The sequence below is a fragment of the Hyla sarda genome, chromosome 3 (assembly GCF_029499605.1).
Source record: "Hyla sarda isolate aHylSar1 chromosome 3, aHylSar1.hap1, whole genome shotgun sequence".
NCBI classification, from domain to species: Eukaryota; Metazoa; Chordata; class Amphibia; order Anura; family Hylidae; genus Hyla; species Hyla sarda.
The window spans coordinates 73733903-73757072 of record NC_079191.1 but is presented as its reverse complement, the minus strand read 5'-3'; the positions used below and the strand labels follow the sequence as shown (position 1 = coordinate 73757072).

The 23170-nt window shown below is 45.4% G+C and overlaps 1 protein-coding gene across 3 annotated transcripts; it reads left to right on the top strand.

The window, feature by feature from the left end:
- Window positions 1-373: 373 nt before the first annotated feature.
- Window positions 374-22849, top strand: LOC130361399 (WD repeat and coiled-coil-containing protein-like). Of its 3 annotated transcripts, none has more exons than XM_056564350.1 (5): window positions 374-1081; window positions 3645-3701; window positions 5996-7895; window positions 12258-12372; window positions 21651-22849. In XM_056564350.1, exons 3-5 carry the CDS (start codon window positions 6015-6017, stop codon window positions 21812-21814), a joined length of 2160 nt encoding a protein of 719 aa, XP_056420325.1. In that variant the 5' UTR covers window positions 374-1081; window positions 3645-3701; window positions 5996-6014; the 3' UTR covers window positions 21815-22849. The 3 variants fall into 3 exon arrangements, with proteins under 3 accessions (XP_056420325.1, XP_056420324.1, XP_056420326.1); XM_056564349.1 differs by having other exon boundaries at window positions 374-1377; XM_056564351.1 differs by lacking the exon at window positions 374-1081 and adding an exon at window positions 1424-1524.
- Window positions 22850-23170: the final 321 nt, after the last annotated feature.

Genomic DNA, 23170 nt, shown 5'->3' with positions numbered 1-23170 from the left:
TATCCCGACCTCCCAACTCGACCATCCCATCCTCCTATCTCGACCTCCCATCCCGACCCGTAATATGTGTACCAGGTATTGAAATATCTCCAGCCGTACGGAAGTTATGTGGGAACATACATTTCCCATTAATTTGCATAGGACTTTAAACAAAACACCCAACCCTCACAAATGGGGGTAGTTAAGGGTTAAATTAACTATCCTATATTTTAAGTGGTCATATAAGTAACATGTGACCAAGTATTATCGAAATATCTCCAGCCGTTTGGAAGTTATGCAGTAACATATATTTCCCATAGACTTGTATGGGACTTTAAACATAAACCCCGCCCCTGGCAAATGGGGGTGAGTAAGGGTTAAATCACCTATCCTATGTTTGTTGTTGACATATAAGTAACATGTGTGCCAAGTTTCATGTTAATATCTTTAGCTGCTTGGAAGTTTTTGAGGAACATACATACATACATACATACACGTTGAGTTTTATATATATAGATTGAAAGGTTCAGACTCCAAGTCAAATGTTGCTTACCATCGTTCTCTATGGGCATTCCATTGTGTCATTCACCCTTGTTATTCCATAGAAACCAATGGTAATCCCACCTAATTATAAAGTATGTCTGCTAAAGATGTATTAGATATCTCAAAGTGTTTTGTCTCTAATTTAAATATGACATTTCTATTATTCTCTATGGGCATTCCATTCTGTCATTCTTTTAGTATGTCCCCCACATACAGATAAGGACACATGTGCTGTTTTTATGTAAAGCATTAACCATCCCCGTACAGTTCTTCTCCACTATAGACCCAGCAGTTCTGCCATCACGTGATAACCAGAGCCAATAGACGCAGCGGTTCCGCCACTGCCTGTAATCTGTACACGGCGCTATTTACACCACAGAACAGAGGCGCCTTATTTAACACCGGACCTGCTCCTGCCGAATTACAGCCGTGTAACGTGCCGCGCCCTCCAGATGTGCGGGATCCCCCGTGTTACCGTCCGCTGAGATACATCCACCACACAGCGCCGCTGTTGAGACGTTGATGTGATTGGACGATAGAAGGTCACATGACGAGCCAGGCAAGTTTACCGGGACGATAATATACCGTAATTATTTCCGGTACAGTGGTCGAGTACACTCCCCTCAGCAATATGCTGCACTGGTTCACTCGCCCCGCTGACGTTTGTGCATCACAACTGGTCGCAATAAAGTTGAGTGAAAACGTCACCCGTTGCTAGGACGCAGGGTAGAGGACGCCTCTGTACGGAAGATGAGTGGGCGGCAGTCCGAGCAGCCAATCAGAAACCTGCGAGGGCTTAGTGACGTCACCGCCCGGGAAGCAGTTGTACGGACGGTGGAGGTGTACGGAGAGCAGGTGAGGCGATGCTGTTACCGCTCCATTCACCTATGCACATCAGTGTATTTGTACTACAACACCCAGCATGCTGTCTCATGATCTACTCAGCTGCGGCTGACCCATCTCCTGGCTGCATGACCTCTATATATAGAATTCACAATCCATGTGTGTATATAGAGAGAGTGCTGGTGTGACGTCACTGCTGCTGGCACAAACTGGTCACATGACGTCATTGTGCACAGATTAGGGTAGACATTAGATCACATGATCACCAGGGGGCAGCTGCAGGACTCTGCTCTCCATAGAGGAGTTATAGACCTGGCACACAGCGGTCTGGGGCATTATGTGACGACTAGGGATGGCACAATCACATTACTGGGCATCCAAACCCACCAGAGGAAAACAGTGAAGCCTTAATCCTTTCTAATATACATTATTCTTACAGAGTTTTGATGTCCCTATGACTTTCATGCGCATCATAGCGGCATGAAGCGAGTGACGGCTGCTCACTGCGGCTGACACCCTCACTACAGCCAGCGTCAGAGATAACTCAGATCCCAGCCGTATAACCCCCTAGATCAGTGGTCTCCAACCTGTGGTCCTACAGATTTTGCTAAACTACAACTCCCGTTGGTTGTCCGGACATGCTGGGAGTTGTAGTTTTGGATGCCACTATAATAGATCAGAAATAGTACAGTACACTGCAATAAATTAGCATTGCAGTGTTCCATAAAAAGCAATCATGTGATCAAGTTCCTCATGGAGACTAAAAGTATAATAATAATAAAAAAGTTGAATTTCAATACTACGAGGTTAAGAGGTGCAGGCACCATTAGGTAGGGCATAGGGATATCACCCAGACGATACCCTCTTTTAATTAATTATTATTATTTTTTTTTATAAATATATAGCGCCAACAAATTCTGCAGTACTTAACATTATTAGGGGTAAATATACAGAAAAATATCAGCCTTTACAATATTACATGGTGAATATTCAACAAAAGTTTACAATCTATCATTGCCTCATAATTAAAATCTAAAGCACCCCTCTTTTCCCATTTCCCCCCCAAAAATTTAATCTCCCAAAAATAAGTGCCAAAAATGTGTGAATTATGGAAATGTTTTTTTGTTTTGTTTTTCTTTTGCTACGCAATGAACAAAAACTAAAAAAAACACACCCAGCGCTTAGAACTGGAGTTTTTTCAGTCTTCCCTTCTCCCATAAAACATGGATTCAAAGGGGTACTCTGCCCAAAGGATAGGGGATAAGATGTCTGATCACGGGGGGTCCCGCCGCTGGGGAAACCCGCGATCTCTCTGCGGCACCTGGCGTTCATTTAGAGCGTCGGGGGCAGCGCCGGAGGCACGTGATGTCACGGCCACGCTCGTGACATCACCACCACACCACCTCAATGCAAGTCTATGGGAGGGGGCGTGACGTCTGTCACGCCCCCTCCCATACACTTGCATTGAGGGTACGTGGACATGACGTCACAAGCGTGGACTGGCCATGACATCACGAGCCTCCGTCGCCAGTCATCCGGCACAGAGCGAAGTTCGCTCCGTGCACCGGATGTCTGGGGTGCCGCAGCCGAGATCGTTGGGGTCCCCAGCAGCGGGACCTTTGCGATCACACATCTTATTCCCTTTCCTTTGGATGGGGGATAAGATGTCTAGGGGCGGAGTACCCCTTTAAAAGTGATCTAAAAGTCATACAGAAATAGCATAATGTGCCAAAACCATTACGCCGGTGCTGTATGGTGTTAACTCAGCCTGAAACCAGCGAATGTGTCCAGCAAATAAATAAGAATAACCCTCGTACAGCTCTGTTAATGGAAAAAGTTCTTAGACCTGTGCTTCCCTACCAAGGTGCCTCCAGCTGTTGAAAAAAATTCTATTGTAGTTTTGCAACAGCTGGAGGCACCCTGGTTGGAAAACATTGTCTTAGACAGTGAGAAGAATTATTCAAAAACTGCCATATTTGCTGTTGTGCTGAGAACAGCCTTTCGTTGCTGTAGTGTAGAAACCATACTGTAACAGGGAATACAGGGAGCGCTCAGATTGGCTACTAGGACTTTTTCAAGTCCTTCTTCTTTCCTCCTCTGGGTACATGTGTCCAGTGGGGTCTTCTTGCTCAACCTCACAGTATTGTCCTCATCACCCTCCTCCCCTTAGAGGAAAATCCGGAGATGGCTTAAAGAGCTTAGTGCATCCTCCTTGTTGGGTGATAATGCAAACAGACTTATAGGCTGCCATGATTACTGAGCTGCATCTCTTTCTGCAGAAGCCGGCGACGACAGCGCTCCCCGACACCGGCCCGGACTTAATTTCCTTGTGATAGGTAAGCGGAACATCATCTGCCATCTTAGTGCTGTAGTAGTGTCTGCGTGTCCCGGACAGTCTTTACATAGCATGTACGTCTACAGCAGTGTTTCCCAACCAGGGTGCCTCCAGCTGTTGTAAAACTACAACTCCCAGCATGCCTGGACAGCCGAAGGCTGTCCAGGCATGCTGGGAGTTGTAGTTTTACAACAGCTGGAGGCACCCTGGTTGGGAAACACTGGTCTACAAGAAAACACAAAGATAAGCAGTGCACGGCTAAATCGTGAGTCGAACCTGTGGCATTGGAACAATTATAGGGGTTTTCCAGTGAAGTGTTTTCTTTTCCTATTTGGGGAGATTTATCAAAACCCGTCCAGAGGAAAAGTTGCTGAGTTGCCCATAACAACCAATCAGATCACTTCTTTCATTTTTCAGAGGCCTTTTCAAAAATGAAAGACGAGATCTGATTGGTTGCCATAGGCAACTCAGCAACTTTTCCCCTGGAAAGGGTTTTGATAAATCTTCCCGCATTGTCCCCAGCCTGCCTAATAAAATAATGAAAACTTTGAGACTGGGTTCAAAATGAGAATCTCTGGCCGGAGATTCCAAGTGCAGCCAGCGGCGTCTCATTAGGAAGGTGTAGACATTGCCATCCCAATAGACGGCAACGTCTGCTGCGGGGATTCCACCAAAATATTGGGCAAGTTCAGTGTTCTAAAGGACATTAAAGAGGTTATCCAGGAAAAATCTTTTTTTTTTTTCTCTCTGTATATACATATATATCAACTGGCTCCAGAAAGTTAAACAGATTTGTAGATGACTTCAATAAAAAAAAATCTTAATCCTTTCAGTACTTATGAGCTGCTGAAGTTGAGTTGTTCTTTTCTGTCTAAGTGCTCTCTGATGACTCATGTCTTGGGAACTGTCCAGAGTAGAAGCAAATCCCCATAGCAAACCTCTTCTACTCTGTGCAGTTCCCGAGACAAGCAGAGATGTCAGCAGAGAGCACTGTTGCCAGACAGAAAAGAACAACTCAACTTCAGCAGCTGATAATTATTGGAAGGATTAAGGTTTTTTAATAGAAGTAATTTACACATCTGTTTAACTTTCTGGAGCCAGTTGATATAAAAAAAAAAGTTTTTTCCTGGAATACCCTTTTATAGTTCTGAATTTTCTGACGGAAATTCTGCTCAGAAAATTCCGCAGTGTGAATTGGTTAACAGATAACTCATTCCGACCGACCGAAATTCAAAAGCGTAATTCCAGTCAGAAATTCCGTAGTGTATACCAGGCCCAACTTCCTTTCTCTGCTTCCTCGCAGCCTCCGGTATCAGGTTGACCTGAATGCAGCCGCTGGACTTAGCTTCCACAGAGCCAGCCGGAGCTATAGATTTAACGGCACATGGCCGCTCATCCAGTCATTGGCTTCAGCGGTGTCCTGCCTCAGTCAGTGATAGGCTAGCAGCACTGTCACTTCTTCTGGCTGTAGACTCTACGATCTGCAGCTCTGGGGAAATCGCCGGCCGCAGACAAAGGCCTCTGATACAGGAGGCTACGAAGGAGCAGAGGAAGGGGAGTTAAAAATTTTATTATTTTGTTAGCCAATTGGCCACTGTGGCCCGGTGAGGTAGTGTTATTATAAAGGAGGAGGTGAAAAGGATAGAGAGCAGCCCCCAGGGGCACAAGTACAAATGTTGTTGTTCTGGCAAACAATATGCTACTATGTATGTGCCCATATTGATCTACAACGCACTTTACTAGCCATTTTTCAGTGCAGAAAAGTGGCAGAAGACTTCTATAAAGCAGTGGAACAAGGTAATGGTAATTCTTAGTATTTATAGAGCTACTGCTTGGCTCGACACTAGGTTCACACTACTGAATTTCCAATTGTAATTTCAAAGCGGAATTCCCCTCTGAAATTCCGGCACAGCAGAATCCCTTGCCGGCAATAGAATTCTGCCGATGACATTCCGCTGCCAAAAGAATGGTCTTGTCCATTCTTTACACAGAATCCGCGCCGCAGACATTGCCGTCTATAGGGACAGCAATGTCCGTGCGGTCCTTGGGCCAACGGACTCTGTGGGCGCTGGCCGCACTTGGAATATAAAATCTGGACAGAAATTCCGTAGTGTGATCGTAGCCTAAAAGTTGTTTTTAAGAGGCAGGGGCCTTACAGTGGAAATATGAAGTCATTAAATGCTATGATAACTGTATGGAAGCACAGTCACCACAGAGCAGCTCTGCTGTATGTGCCTTTTGAGTATATTGTGTTTTTAAGCCTAATATAATATCTTTTCTTGTTTATACCTATAGATGTTTTGCGTAAAAAGCCATGGAGTTAGGAAAGGGTAAACTCCTGAGAAGCGGCCTCAATGCCCTGTACCAGGCCATACATCCAGTGCACGGCTTGGCCTGGACAGATGGGAAACAAGTGATTTTAACAGCTTTGCACCTTCATAATGAAGACCCCAAGTTTGGCAACTCTGTAGTGATCGGGCAATTTGAACATGTTCATGGCCTTTACTGGGGCCCGGCTCATGCCAATGACATACCTGCTCTTCTGGCCGTTCAGCACAAAAAACACGTCACCGTCTGGCAGCTGTATTACAATAATTCAGAGAAGAACAAGTTAGTTGTTTCTCAGACCTGTGAAGTCGGAGACCCCCTGCCTGTTCTCCCGCAGGGCTGCGTATGGCATCCAAGCAAAGACATCTTGGTTATTTTAACCAAACGGGATGTGTCGGTCTTGTATTCTGTTCGTTCAGACAATGCCAGTGTTAAGGCTGACATTAAAAGCACTGGGGTAGTCCATTGTGCTTGCTGGACTAAAGACGGAAGCCGTTTAGTTGTTGCCATCAGTAGTGCTCTTTACTCATATATTTGGGATGCAAAGCACAAGATGTTAAATCCATGCAGTTTTTGCCCTATATTCGATGTCGGTGGATACATTTGTGCTATTGAATCAACAGTAGACTCTCAGGTGGCTGTTGCTACAGAGCTTCCTCTTGAAAGGTTATGTGCATTAAATGCCGGCATCCCATTTGACGTGCCAGCAACTTCTGAAACCGCACTCTCAGCCCAGCCAGCCTTGCTGCTTATGGATGAGGAATTTTCTCTGGATGTGGGTCGAAAATCAACAGATTCTGGGACTTCGCTATCCACAGATTCCCCAATAACTTCACCTGGGACTCTGGACCTGACACATATTTTGATCAACCACTCCAAATCTGACCTTAGCCCTCTTCTTAACTTAAAACACAAGGACTACATAACAGGAAGTGGACAAGACTCCTCTCATCTGATCCTTGTGAATTTCGAGAAGAAAGTGACTTCCACACGGAAGGTCAGCATTCCCGGGATTTTAGTCCCGGACATCTTGGCGTTTGATCCTGGCGCACATATTGTAGCTGTGGCTTCAAACACATGTAGCCATGTTCTAGTTTATTCATTGACTTCCACAAACATGCCCAACATCCAACAAATCCAGTTAGAGAAGAATGAGCGGCCTAAGGGATTGTACTTCCTGACAGATAAGATGTTGTTAGTGTTGGTTGGAAGGCAGAAGACGTGCGACCCGGCATTTCTTCCTTCTTCCAGCTCTGATAAATACATCATCCGCCTGATGGTAAAAGAGGTTATGTTTGATGAAGACTCTGATATTCCAAGTGCACCCTCCAGCTTTGACTCTTCAGCTATATTACATGGAAGGAAGAAGTATACGGACTGTTTATATAAAGATGAGCAGTCTCCTGCTTGCCGGGAACTTCTGATCCCTGGAAGTTCCTCAGGACGTCGTTCTTCAACTAAAAAGCAACTCATAGAAGAGATTCGAAGTTACAACTGTGATCAAAGCCCAATGTCCAGTGCCAGCGACTTTGAGGAAAAAAAGACTCCAATGACTTTGCACAACTTAGACACCGAACCAAAAAATAGGTCTGTACTATTAGGCTTAGAGGCCCATCGGAAGCCTTCCAGCAGACCTTCATCTCCAAAACTGCAATCCCAGGCGTGTAACAACTTGACAAAGAACGCCACCTCAGTGGCTGATCATGATATACTACATGTGTCCCGCAATCTGGAGCGACTTTGCTGCAACATGTCCAACCTACAACAACGTCTATCCGATCTAACAGATCTAACACAGAATGGAAGAAAGTCTTATCTGTCCTATCCATCCTGTAGAGAAGCTCCGTATGTTACCATTATATGCCAGGTATTTCACTTGAATTACTCGTGTTGTATAAGTTCAATGGGTACTCCTCCCCTAGACATCCCCTATCCAAACGACAGGAGATAAGATGTCTGATTGCGGGAGGAGAGGGGGGCTCTGGGGCTTTTGGCTCCGGCTGCTGGACCCCCTGCCCTCCGGCCTGGCACTCTCAACACCGGATTCGGGCAGTCGTGGTCGTGACAGCACACCCCCTCCATTCATGTCTAAATGTTCAGAATGCTGGGGTGCCGAGCCGGAGATCGCAGAGGGTCCCAACGGCTGGACCCCCCTCAATAGTTGTCTAGGGGTGAAGTAACACTGTGATGTATTTACTGTTGATGCGATACGTTTCCATACACCTATGCCTCTTTATTATAAACAGATTTTCATAATTCCTGCCTTTTAATTCTAGTTCACATTCCCTCTCTTTGGTCAGTAGGATTGCTATTCTATTTCAGGAATATGTGATATCAGAATACTCGAGACAATTATTTATTTTCAGCTTTTATTTCTTCCCTCACATTCACAGGGGCTCAGAAGTTTTTAGGACCACTGCCTTTTAAAGGGGTTATCCAGGAATAGACAAACTGAGCTTATTTCTTCCAAAATCAGCACCACACTTGTCCTCAGGTTGTGTTTGGTGTTACAGCTTGGCTCCAGTCACATTTAACAGTACTGAGCTCAAATGCCACAAACAACCTGAGGACAGTTGTGGTGCAGTTTTTTGAAGGAATCAGCTCTAATCCTGGATAAACTCTTTAACCCCTTAATGACCACGGACGTAAATGTACGTGTTGGTTTGGCGGTACTTCCCGCACCAGGATGTACATTTATGTCCTGTGTATGACCGCGAGGTCCTGTGGGGACCCGCCGGTAATGGCCGACATCCGCGATCGTGCGGATGTCCACCATTAAACCCTCAGATGCCGTGATCAATACAGATCACGGTATCTGCGGCAGTGCGGTACTTTGAATGGATGATCGGATCGCCCACAGCGCTGCCGCGGAGATCCGATCATCCAGCATGGCGGTCGGAGGTCCCCTCACCTGGCTCCGGCCGTCTCCCAGGGTCTTCTGCTCTGGTCTGAGATCGAGCAGACCAGAGCAGAAGATCACCGATAATACTGATCGGTGCTATGTCCTATGCATAGCACTGAACAGTATAAGCAATCAAATGATTGCTATAGATAGTCCCCTATGGGGACATAAAAAGTGTTAAAAAAAAGAATAAAATAAAAATAAAGGAGAAAAGTTCCCATACGGTGAATGGCGTAAACGTAAAAAAATAAAAAGTCCAAAAATGCTGCTTTTGTGGTATCGATTAAAAGTACAGATGACGGCGCAAAAAATGAGCCCTCATACCACCCTATATACGGAAAAATGAAAAAGTTATAGGTGATCAAAATAGGTCAATTTTAGATTACTGATTTTGTACAAAAAGTTTTAGATTTTTTTTAAGCGGTACAAAAATATAAAAGTATCTAGCCATGGGTATCATTTTAATCGTATTGACCCACAGAATAAAGAACACATGTCATTTTTACCGTAAAGTGTATAGTGTGAAAATAAAACCCTCCAAAATGTGCAAAATTTTAGTTTTCATTGAAATTTCCTCCCTAAAAAATGTTTGTTTTTGGGGGTTCGCTGTACATTTTATGGTAAAATGAGATTTCATTACAAAGCACAATTGGTCACGTAAAGAACAAACCCTTATATGGGTCTGTAGATGGAAATATAAAAGAGTTATGGATTTTAGAAGGTGATGAGGAAAAAATGAAAACTCAAAAACTAAATTGACTGCGTCCTTAAGGGGTTAAACTTGTCAAACATTTTGGAGCCTCTCACAATAAGTCTGGGTTGTCTGCCTCCTTGTTTGCACACACTTTTTCAGTTCAGATTTAACCCCTTAACCACGCAGGACGTATATTTACGTCCTGCGCCGGCTCCCGCCATATGAAGCGGGATCGCGCCGCGATCCTGCATCATATCGCGTCGGTCCCGGCGCTCATCAACGGCCGGGACCCGCGGCTAATACCACACATCGCCGATCGCGGCGATGTGCGGTATTAACCCTTTAGAAGCGGCAGTCAAAGCTGACCGCCGCTTCTAAAGTGAAACTGAAAGTGACCCGGCTGCTCAGTCGGGCTGTTCGGGACCGCCGCGGTGAAATTGCGGCGTCCCGAACAGCTGACAGGACACCGGGAGGGCCCTTTCCTGCCTCCTCGGTGTCCGATCGGCGAATGACTGCTCCGTGCCTGAGATCCAGGCAGGAGCAGTCAAGCACCGATAATGCTGATCACAGGCGTGTTAATACACGCCAGTGATCAGCATAGGAGATCAGTGTGTGCAGTGTTATAGGTCCCTATGGAACCTATAACACTGCAAAAAAAAATGTAAAAAAAAAAGTGTTAATAAAGGTCATTTAACCCCTTCCCTAATAAAAGTTTGAATCACCCCCCTTTTCCCATAAAAAAAATAAAACAGTGTAAAAAAAATAAAATAAATAAACATATGTGGTATCGCCGCGTGCGTAAATGTCCGAACTATAAAAATATATCATTAATTAAACCGCACGGTAAATGGCGTCCGCGCAAAAAATTTCCAAAGTCCAAAAAAGCGTATTTTGGTCACTTTTTATACCATTAAAAAAATGAATAAAAAGTGATCAAAAAGTCCGATCAAAACAAAAATCATACCGATAAAAACTTCAGATCACGGCGCAAAAAATGAGTCCTCATACCGCCCTGTACGTGGAAAAATAAAAAGTTATAGGGGTCAGAAGATGACATTTTTAAACGTATACATTTTCCTGCATGTAGTTATGATTTTTTCCAGAAGTGCGACAAAATCAAACCTATATAAGTTGGGTATCATTTTAACCGTATGGACCTACAGAATAATAAGGTGTAATTTTTACCGAAATATGCACTGCGTAGAAACGGAAGCCCCCAAAAGTTACAAAATGGCATTTTTTTTTTCGATTTTGTTGCACAATGATTTTTTTTTTCCGTTTCGCCGTGCATTTTTGGGTAAAATGACTAATGTCACTGCAAAGTAGAATTGGCGACGCAAAAAATAAGCCATAATATGGATTTTTAGGTGGAAAATTGAAAGGGTTATGATTTTTAAAAGGTAAGGAGGAAAAAACAAAAGTGCAAAAAACGGAAAAACCCTGAGTCCTTAAGGGGTTAAATAATGACAGAATTACTGTTTTTTGTCAGCTCAACTCTCAAAAGATGTAAAGCAGTCAAAGAGTTGAATGTACCCTAAAATGGCACCAATGAAAATGTCAACACGTCTTCCAAAAAAATATAAATAGTATTTAACATTGTACTGTTACATTATTTGTACCTCTTATTGATGCCTTTAACAAAACATTGTCTCTCAAAACACAAACCCAGATAAAGCTACATGGATCAGGAAAAAAATTCTACCTCCTGCTTTAACCCCTAATGATTTACCTATTTTGGGCCTCAAGCTGTATTTCTTTTTGCACAGTTGAAATTTAGGTTTGTCAAGCTTCGCACACCTTGCTTTACACTGCAGCAGTGTTATTTCAGTCCAGTAAGCACATGGAGAGAAAATGTCCTTTTAGGGTAGGGTCACATGTAGCGTATATGCTGCGTATTTAAACTGCAGGAAATCCGCCGGGCAGTGAGAAATACGCAGCTTATTTTGCTTCATGCAGACACACAGGGATTCGGCACACAGTGAGGTTTGAAGGCGATCCCGCATTTCCCAGTCACATCGGCCCGCTGGGCCCACCTCCAAACTTCACTGCACACAAAGGGCTGCAGGGGAGAAACCCTAGGTGTCTGCTTGAAGTTAAATACGCGGCATATTTCCCGCTGCCCGGCAGATTTCTTGCAGCGTCAAAAACACTGCGTTTACCCCTGTGACTATTCCCTAAAAGGATATTTCAGCAGTGGAAAATGCTTTACAAAGGAAAGAAAATGCATTTAATATAAAAAGGCAGACTCACCTGCCACACTCCACCACCGTTGCTTCCCACTTGTATTGTCCCTGCAGGAATTTGCAGGAACTTGCTACAGTACCTGGCAAAGGTGTGTCACCACTACGGACAATGATTGGCTGAGCAGGTGCTTTCTGCAGGGACAACACATCAAAGAAAGCATTGACTGGGAGCCATAGAAAAGCAGGGAAGGTGGATCATGGCAGAAGAGTATGCTTTCTTTTTCATATTAAAAGCATCCCCACTCATTTTGCTAAACCTTTTATGTTGATGGGATACACCTTTACACAGGAAAAACTGTAGGGTTTAAAACTGTATTATAAAAGAGCTTTTGGGAAAATCTGTTACCAGCAGGTGATATTATCTCTAACATTTCCCCTTTATTTCTACAGAAGAATCACTCCGACAGTTCTGTGGTCAGAAAGTCTGTATTGCTGTGTGACAACAAACTGCGTCTCGGCACCATCCAAGAGCTTTTCTGTCTGTCATTGGTGGAAATGAAGCTGGGTGAGTTACTAATAGGATCCCCTGTTAGCTATCTCTCTGCATTACTAAACACCCCCATAAAGTTATATGTGACCGAATTGTTCCTGTTGTACCACTGTTGCTGTATCTCGGAGACACCGTATCGTATGATGAACCTGTAGACATGATGTATAAAGTCTTTGGTGTAGGTATAATGCTGTATTTTATTAGAGGAGAATAAAGGTGAGTTGCAGCTGCACATCTTTGGTGCTATTTATCTTTAGGAAAAATTCTGAGGACATAAAATCAATCAATCTACAGTCATGGCCGTAAACGTTGGCACCCCTGACATTTTTCAAGAAAATTAAGTCTTTCTCACAGAAAAGGATTGCAGTAACACATGTTTTGCTATACACATGTTTATTCCCTTTGTCTGTATTGGAACTAAACCAAAAAAGGGAGGGAAAAAAGTAAATTGGACATAATGTCACACCAAACTCCAAAAATGGGCTGGACAAAATTATTGGCACCCTTAACTTAATATTTGGTTGCACAACCTTTGGAAAAAATAACTGAAATCAGTCGCTTCCTATAACCATCAATAAGCTTCTTACACCTCTCAGCCGGAATGTTGGACCACTCTTCCTTTGCAAACTGCTCCAGGTCTCTTATTGGAAGGCGCCTTTTCCCAACAGCAATTTTAAGATCTCTCCACAGGTGATCAATGGGATTTAGATCTGGACTCATTGCTGCCACTTCAGAACTCTCCAGCGCTTGTTGCCATCCATTTCTGGGGGCTTTTTGATGTATGTTTGGGGTCATTGTCCTACTGGAAGACCCAAGATCTCGACGCAAACCCAGCTTTCTGACACTGGGCTGTACAGTGCGACCCAAAATCCATTGGTAATCCTCAGATTTCATGATGCCTTGCACACATTTAAGGCACCCAGTGCCAGAGGCAGCAAAACAACCCCAAAACATCATTGAACCTCCACCATATTTCACTGTAGGTACTGTGTTCTTTTCTTTGTAGGACTCATTATTTTTTTGGTAAACAGTAGAATTATGTGCTTTACCAAAAAGCAATATCTTGGTCTCATCTGTCCACAAAATGTTTTCCCAGAAGGATTTTGGCTTACTCAAGTTCATTTTGGCAAAATGTAGTCTTGCTTTTTTATGTCTCTGTGCCAGCAGTGGGGTCCTCCTGGGTCTCCTGCCATATCGTTTAATTTCCTTTAAATGTTGACGGATAGTTTGCGCTGACACTGATGCTCCCTGAGCCTGCAGGACAGGTAGAATATCATTGGAACTTTTTGGGGCTGCTTATCCACCATCCGGACTATCCTGCGTTGACACCTTTCATACATTTTTCTCTTCTGTCCACGCCCAGGGAGATTAACTCAGTAGGGACTCATTAGGGTTATAGGTTGAACTTGATGGACTCTGGTCTTTTTTTTCGATCTTATGAACTATGTTACTAAGTTAGATTAGCTACAGTGTCATGGGATAATGTTGCGCACTGTGGACAAAGGCAAATCTAGATATCTGGAGATTATTGATATTTTCCCACAATTTTGGTTCTCAAGTCTTCAGACAGTTCTCTTCTTTCTTTTGTCCATGTTTTGTGTGGCACACACAGACACACCATGCAAAGACTAAGTGAACTTCTCTCCTTTTTATCTGCTTTCAGGTGTGATTTTTATATTGCCCACACCTGAAACTTGCCCCAGGTGAGTTTAAAGGAGCATCGCATGCTGGAAATAATCTTATTTTTCCACAATTTTGAAAGGGTGCCAATAATTTTGTCCAGACCATTTTTGGAGTTTGGTGTGACATTATGTCCAATTAACTTTTTTTCCTTCCTTTTTGGTTTAGTTCCAATACACACAAAGGGAATAAACATGTGTATAGCAAAACATGTATTACTGCAATCCTTTTCTGTGAGAAATACTTCATTTTCTACAAAAATTTCAGGGGTGCCAACATTTACGGCCATGACTGTATAATCTTCTGCGGTTGTAGGATCTGATGACTAAAATCTAATGTGTATGGGTACATTCACACCTACTACTTAATTTTCTGCAGATTTTCCACTCTGAATTTGCTGCAAACCCATTGAAATCAATGGGTAGCAACATAACCGGCTGGGCAAATTATGCAGAGGAAAATCCACAGCAGATTTTTTTTTTTATCAGATCATTTTTATTAAAGTTTTGTTTTAAAACATATTTAAACATTAACATACAGTCCCCAACAACTCCCAACCCCACCCCCCACACAGAACAAATCCGTCTCAACCCACCCCCACACAAGCTCTTCAGCCCATAGTATAATGAAAGTACAATCTGGCTCCCCCAATCCCATAATAAAAATACAGGTGAAAAGGAGAACTCATACACCCGTACCCAAGCATAATCACATCACCAGCCGGTTCCCATCAGGTCATACAAACTCCAACCTCCACACATAGCACGAGGGCAAGCACATCCACAAGTCACCTCCTCAACAGCTCACAAGTCGTCCATTCAGTACACAACTACATACCAGAGGCATTCCTCCATTTAAGTGGCACTCACAGGGGGGTCAAACCTCCGTACCCAGGGACCCCAGATACCTTCAAATTTTCGCTCCGCTTTGCGCTTGACATAAATTCCTTTTTCTAACCGAACCACATGCGTTACTCATGTTATGAGATCAGCCACCCCCGGAGGAGAGGATCTGATCCAAATCCGCTTCCTGGCCTGATACAAAATTCTCAGAATCCCCATCTCCACCACTGAAGGCTCCCGACTACATCCTATCAGCCCAAGCAGACATTCCCTGGGGTCCCTAGATATAGTTACTCCATATACCGATCTAATGAGCTCTGAACACTCCAGTCCAATATGTAGTCAAACAAGGACACGTCTACATCATATGTACATGGTGTGCCTCCATCTCGCCACACCTCGGGCAGGCAGAGTCAGACCTCATGCCTATTCTATGGAGGAAAAGTGGAGTTTTATATACACTCTGTATAAAAAAACAATATAGACAATCGGTGAGATTCAGATACCGACAGAAAGGGGGTAAGCGCCAGTACAATACTCCACTCCTTGTCAGTCAGAACCCCAAGGTCTCTCTCCCATTTGGACCTAACCATCAGAGGGAAGCCCTCATGATAAAAGGAAAGCAACTCCCCATATAGCCAGGAAACCACCCCGGACGATTCTCGCTTCCGTACAACTGATTCTAATACCCCATTAGTTTGTACAGTTAACAGTCTCATCCGATTCTGTGACTCATAGGCATGACGGATCTGTAAATAACGGTAAAAGGAGGAGCGTGGTAGGGCAAACTCCACCTGCAAGTCCTCAAAGGACCGAACTACCCCCTGATCAGCCAATTGACCCAATTCACAGTCCCCTCCTCTCCCAGAACTCGGCATCAACAAAAGAATTAAAAACAGGCAAGCCAGGGTTACGCCACAGTGGAGTGCAGGCAAGATAACCAGTTATACCCAACAGTTTTTTCGCATGGCCCCAAAGCTTACACAGTAAGCGAGTCGTAGGAGAGGAGTCCGGAGGTCTGGTAAGAGCCCCAATCTCTAGGATATGTAGAGGTATTCTGCCTCCGTGCTTAAGCATAAGTCCTGTAGGACCCAATTTAGATATTGCAGCCCACCCTCTCACCTGATGTAGCTGTGGTGCAATATAGTATAACCACGGATTCGGTAGAGCAAGTCCTCCCGCTGATTTACCCCTCTGTAACGTTTCTAGCCTAATCCTGGCAGTCTCGCCCCCCCCCACCCCCCCCCCCCCCCCACCCCCCCCCCCCCCCCCAAACGAATTGTCTGAAAAGTCGTTGAATCCTCTGAAAGTGGGTCATCGCAATCCAAACCGGAGAGTTCTGCAGTATATACAATAGTTGAGGCATGAGGACCATCTTGGCTAGATTAGTACGACCCACCACCGAGATTGGGAGCTTGCACCACACCGACACACTTTGAGAGCTCCTGTCTAGAAGGGGGATGAGATTGTGAGGGACAAAGTCATGTATGTAGGGAGTAATGTAAATCCCTAAGTACTTAAAACTAGAGACCACTTGTATTTTTGAAATAGCAATTTGAGGGATATCTGGCAAAGGATCAAGAGGCAGCAAGACCGACTTGTCCCAATTAATAAGAAACCCCGAAAAGGACCCAAATTCCGCAATAACTGGGGCCAGCTAGTGTGCCGTGACCCCCATAAACAATAACATGTCGCTGGCATACAGGGCCACTCTTTCTTCTATAGTCCCATACCTAAACCCTGAGATATCCGGCGACCTCCGTAAAAGACAAGCCAGGGGTTCGATGGCTATAGCAAAAAGTAAGGGCGACAAGGGGCACCCCTGCCGTGTACCCTCTCTGTAGGGCAAATGATGGTGAAATCTTACCATTAAAGAGTACCTGTCATCAACTAAACTTTCCCTGATCCCCCTCCCCATCTGTCCCTTACTCTAACTATGCCTATCCCTGTGTTTATTGAGGTTTAAAACGCTGTGGAAATACCTTTTTTTTTTTATCCCTCTTCATTAGCTCAGGAGCACTGTCTTTCTGAGGGGTGGAAGGAGGCGGGTCCCGGCAGGCATGATGTCACATGAAGCCTGGCCGGGACTCTGCTTCTGCCAGTCTTCCTGTATGCTGCTCTCCCTCTGCAGAAGTGTTTCCCAACCAGGGTACCTCCAGCTGTTGCAAAACTACAACTCCCAGCATGCCCAGACAGCCAACAGCTGTCCGGGCATGCTGGGAGTTGTAGTTTTGCAACAGCTGGAGGCACCCTGGTTGGTAAACACTGCTCTGCAGTGTGCATACAGACTAAGTACAGGGGAGGGACGGCAGCCTCTGTCTCTCGTTCTCCTGTGTCTCTCTGCACTAAAAAGTCAATGCTGAGAACCAGGGGCGGTGGGAGCAATTACAGAGGCAGTAATTAAGATGAATGTCGGGGGGGGGGGGGGGCACAGAGCAGGGAGTGCAGTGAGATAATACAATGTATAAGATAACGTGTGGTGAGGGGCAGGGAGAACACAGAGCAGGGGGAGGGGGAGGTGACTGGCTGTTATATGAGAGGCATGTGCAGGCTTGTAGCTCACAGTACTGAACTTCCTGTGGAAGGGCCAGAGCCCTTCCAGCATTAGTCCTAAAAGCTGTACACTTACTATGAAAAGCATATAAAGCTGCCTGCAGACCAGGCATAGAAGAGAGACCCCTAGTGACCAAAAGTATAAAATGAAAAAACTGGTATAAATATTAATATTTTTTTAATGAAGATATATTACAATATGTCTTCATTAATGATTATGAACAACATATTAAAAGTTTTTGTTGATGACAGGTACTCTTTAACTCTGAGGCGGGCAACCGGACTTTGGTAGAGAAGTTTAACGTAGGAGAGGAACCTATCCACTAACCCCATGGCACTCATTACTCTCCACAAGTAATTCCATTTGACGCTATCAAATGCTTTGGCAGTGTCCAATGAAAAGACTGAGCGAGCCCCCGTACCTCCTTGAGACATCTGTAAATTTAGATACACCCTCCTAATGTTATCCACCGTAGACTTACCAGGCATAAATCCAGTCTGACCCCCATGGATCAGAGAGAGTATGACCCCCGCTAATCTGTTAGCAAGCACCCGAGCCAGCAGCTTCACATCTGCACATAAAAGGGATATCGGTCTCCAGGAGCCCGCACATAGGGGGTCCTTTCCAGGTTTTGGGGATAAGTACCACTATGGCTTCCATCACGCTGACTCGACTACCCACAACAGCTGCGGTAGTAAAATACCAGAAAAATTTTTATAGACCTTCTCATTATTAGCGTCTTTTAAGGCTTGTTCCAGTTCCTCCAGAGAGATGGGCGAGTCCAGCTCGCCCCTCTGCAACAGAGTAAGGGAAGGCAACCTAGCCCCACGTACATACTCCTCCAACGCCCCCCCCCCCCCCCCCCAGTGCAGGAGGCCCTAGGTGAATACACGTCCCTATTGAAAGCCAACATTACCCTCATAATCCCCTCCTCTTCAGTGACCTCACGTCCTTGCTCATCCCTTAGGCAACTAATAAATGACATCCCCTGCTGTCCCCTGGCAATGGAAGCCAACAGTTTACCAGTACTTTCACCACATTCAAAATAACAAAAAAACGCTTATGTTCAGCCGTCTCCTCCAGGTACGTTTTATAGTCACCTTGGGCCCTCAACCAGGCAGCCTCAGTCCCCGGGGAGGGGGCTGACACATTCTCAGCTCCAACCACTGCCCTTCTCAACTTCTCGCCCCTTTCCCTAGTGAATGATTTATGTATACTAATGTCACGTATGAACAGTCCACGTAGATAAGCCTTTAGGGAGTCCCACACTGCAGAGACCGAAGCCGAACCCACATTCAGGCCAAGAAAGTCCCAAAGTTCAGACAAAATTATCTCCGCTGTTTTCAATACCTGTAACCAGAACGGGTTCAGTCTCCACAGGGGGCGCTGCCCTCTAGCACCGTCAGTAAAGTCAAGTGTGAGCCTGATGGGGGAATGATCCGAGAGTCCTCTAGCCAAATACTCTATATTCCTAACCAACCTAGCCATGTCACCGTCACCTATCGCCAAGTCAATTCTAGAAAGGGTCCCATACGTAGCAGAATAACAAGAGTACTGCAGATCAGAAGGATTGCGACAGCGCTACAGGTCAAACAGGTCAACCACAGACAGTATGTTAGCAAGTCCAGTCAGCCTAGAGGGAGGGGCTGCAATCCCCAGAACCTATCCACAGAAGCATCTAGGACCTGGTTGAAGTCGGCTCAGATAAGGATAGGGGCCACAGGGAAACCCGAAATTACAGAGAGAACCCGATGCATGACTCCACTGCTATAAGGGAGAGGGATGTACACACCCACAATGATCACGATACGGCGAGACATCGCCGCCAGCAGGCAAACATATCTACCCTCCGGGTCAATGCCAGAGGAGTGAACACTAAACGTGATAGATTTATGGATCAATATACTGACCCCCCTAGCATGAGAAGAGAATGTAGAATGGAACGAGTGACCCACCCAGGCCCTATAAAGAACCTCAGTGGTGTCCCTCGTCAAATATGTCTCACTGAGACTCAAGACAGCTGGCTGAAAATGTCTCACCGCATTAAAAACAGCATATCTTTTTGATACATCCCCCAAACCCCTAACATTCCATCCTATAAAATTAAAGACCGCCATCATGCACCCAGGAATAAGCAACGGCCCCAAAAGCAATAAACACACTCATTGGGTTCAGGCGCACTCTCAAAGGGAGCAGTCTTGTAGAGCAACCAGTAGCGGATGGAGAGATGGAAAACCAGACAAACAGACATATAACATCAAACCAACTCCCAGAACCAACCCACCAACACATCCACACTAAGCGCCGCGGCTCACGGCATCTAGGAGCGCAAACATGCCCACACCGGCCCCTATCACACTTCAGACATAACCAGGAAACATACCAGGATACTGGGATCAAGGTGAGTGCATATTCCAACCAGTCAGACAGACAGCCAAGCATTAACATGCAGCTAGAGCACTCCTGCAAATAGTCATACGTTATCTATATCTCTTTTGAACCCGTGTCAATACATCCCAACCTAACGGACCCCACCCCCACAAGATGAACACAAGTATTACAAGGCAGTATGGAGTATAGAGCAGCTAAACAAATCCCCCCCCCTCCCCAACCCCACCACCCCAACATCAGCATCCACCCCCCGGCGGAGAGTGGCAGTCCAAGGAAGAAGAACAATCAACATCAGCAGTCCACACAAGTGCCACGTCAGCCAGTACAATATAAGGCCAGTCCGGAGCAGGTTCCGGTGAGCCCCTCCAGGCCCTCTGGCGTAATTGAACTTCATGCGTGTCTAGCCACCGGACCGCAGCATCCACTCCCTCGAAGAAATGGGTGGTTCCCAAGGCAACCACCCTCAGCCTTGCAGGGTATAGCATAGAATATTGTAAATCCAGGGAGCGTAGTCTCTTTTTAACATCCATAAAGGAGGCGCGTTTCTTCTGCACCTCCGCTGAGAAATCCGGAAAGAAGGAAATGACATGGTTGTCCACGGTTACCGGCTGTTTCTCTCTAGCCAGTTTGTAAGCACCAGGTCCCTGTCACGATAATGTAGAAGTTTTACTAGCATAGATCTCTGGACCACCAGGAGGGAAAGGTCGCATGGGAACTCGATGGGCCCTCTCTACAGCAAAGAGAGGGGTCAGGTTATCAGCTCCAAACACCTCCTTGAGCCAACTTTCCATGTACTCCGTAGGAGAACGACCCTCACACTTTTCAGGCAGTCCTGTTATCCGCACATTATTTCGACACAGACGACTTTCTAGATCATCTGCTTTAGCTTTGAGCATGGCTATGTCCTGAACGTGTCTAGTAGAGTCCCGGACCAAAGGAACCACAGTGTCCTCCATGTCACTAACTCACCCCTCCACTGCAGAGGTGCGCTCCGTCACTTTTTTGCAAATCATGGCGCATTAAAGAGATAGCCGACTGCACAGTGCCCACCTGAGCAGTCAGTTGGGAGAGGGCAGAGTTACACCTTTTTGTATTTCTGCAAAAACCGCAGTCAGAGTAGGTTCAGCTGTAGGCACAGCAGGGGCAACAGCCACCGTACCAGACAAATCAGGAGGGGTACCAGGCAGCGATACATGTGATTCCGCCACAGAAGCCTGCAGAAAAGCATCATGGTCCTCCAGAGGTGTCCATGGGGGTCCCCATATCCACCATAGAAAGAGGGGCCTCCTTGCGGACAGGTGAATTCGGGGATTGTCGTCTCATTGCAAATTTCTCCAGCTTAGGCGCCACCTCCTGCTGTAACGTCAACGTATTCCCAGATGAAGAAGACCCAAAGGCCCCCCACAGCAGATTTTGTACATGTGAGCGTACCCTATTGGCAGATTTAAAAGATCAAGGCTATGTTCACACCGCGGAATTCTGCCAGAAACTATGCCGGAATTTACTGCACATTAGGTTCAATGGGATTCCGCAAACATATAAATCTGGTCTTGAATTATTATAAGACTATAATCTAGTATTATATTATATTTTGCGGAATTGCAGGCCGGATCCCATTGAACTGAACGGGGCTTAAATATGTGCAGAATTATTTGTTTAGAGAGCACAGAATCCAGCTGAAATTCTGCTGTGTGAACATAGCCTAAGGCCCTTGTATATGAATGATTTGCCCTTCTCAATGTCAGCTGTATTGAATAACAAAATATATGTGCCCCCTTTTACAGATAGCTAAGAAGAAACTAACCCTGTTCCTTTTCCCTTTACAGGGTCCTCTTGTTGGATCACATTGACAGCTGATAATGAAGGCTTCATCCCTTTATCATTTACGGCCAATCAGGAACTGTTCATCAGAGACGCTAGGGGCTTGCCAACATCTCCAAGGAGCTACGACAGTGTCAGTCCAGCCTTGCCACCCAACAGCGTCACTTAGTGAGCACTCACCACATGGAGCCATTACAGTTTACTACAGCGTTTCCCAACCAGTGTGCCTCCAGCTGTTGCAAAACTACAACTCCCAGCATGCCCGGACAGCCAACGGCTGTCCGGGCATGCAGGGAGTTGTAGTTTTGCAACAGCTGGAGGCACACTGGTTGGGAAACACTTGTTGACTATATGCACTGGACTTGGAGCTTCCCTACCACATTCCACTGTAAATATCTATTTCCTATCCTGAAGCATCTTCAGTGACTTCAGACGGTTGTAAGGACTCCTTATTGACCTCCGGTGCTGTCGGGATAGCATCCCGGGATTTTGTGCAATACACGTCCTACATCTCAAGTCCTCCCTACACCCTGGACCTCCCGGTCAGGTTCACTATTTAATCAACATCAGGTCCATGGTATTATAGGGAAGTTCTGATTGAAACAAATCCACATCCATGGATATTTATTACAGCGAGCAGACGATGAGGACATCGGGGGACAGATTTCCCTTAATATCATAGTGAATTGTGTTTCTCACGTGATTGTACTGGCGCTTGTCAGTGTTTGCAGTATTTATTGCTAGATATTGAAGTACCGGTCGACGTGCATGAGGAATGTATTTTTGTTAGTGCATGTCCCTGCACTGATCGTATCTATAGTGTATGTGCGGCATATTAGGCTGGGTTCACATCACGTTTTTCAACTACGGTTCCCGCATACGTTTTCTATCAAAAACCATATGGAAAAAAAAAACGGAACAGTATGGGAAAAAGTAAACCGTATACGTTTTTCAACCGTATAGCGTCTTTAAAAGTGCATACAGTTCCGTCCGTTTTTATAAAAAAAAAAAACATACGTTTTTGAAAATTCGGTCCATTTTTAATGGGTGGTGACTAGGGATCGACCGATTATCGGTATGGCCGATATTATCGGCCGATAATCATGATTTTGGGCATTTTCGGTATCGGCAATTACCTTGCCGATAAGCCGATAATGCCCTGCCCCCCGCACCGCGAATCCCACCATTGCACCAATCCTCCTACCTGTCAGGGTGGTCCGGGCCATCCCACCCTCCACCCGGAATGCTGCCGGACACTACAGGAAGGATGGATGGCCCGGACCACCCTGACAGGTAGGAGGAGAGAAGCGGGTGGTGGTGGTGGTGGCGGCGGCGGCCTATGGCACCGCAAAAGCCACTGCAGTGCATTGATTTAAAGCGCCCGCTTTAAATCAATGATCTGCAGCGGTGTCGCGGGGGGATAAATAGCCGATAACTTATACCGGAATATCGGTATAAGTTATCGGCTATGGGCCCTAACCTCCACCGATTATCGGTATCGGCCCTAAAAAAACAATATCAGTCG

What these genes read in the sequence shown, in the direction of transcription:
- LOC130361399 (XM_056564350.1), top strand. Translation starts at nt 6,015, where the DNA reads ATGGAGTTAGGAAAGGGTAAACTCCTGAGAAGCGGCCTCAATGCCCTG. An exon ending in ATGTTACCATTATATGCCAG is followed by an intron (nt 7,896 to 12,257) that starts GTATTTCACTTG and finishes TTATTTCTACAG; the next exon opens with AAGAATCACTCCGACAGTTC. An exon ending in ATTGGTGGAAATGAAGCTGG is followed by an intron (nt 12,373 to 21,650) that starts GTGAGTTACTAA and finishes TTCCCTTTACAG; the next exon opens with GGTCCTCTTGTTGGATCACA.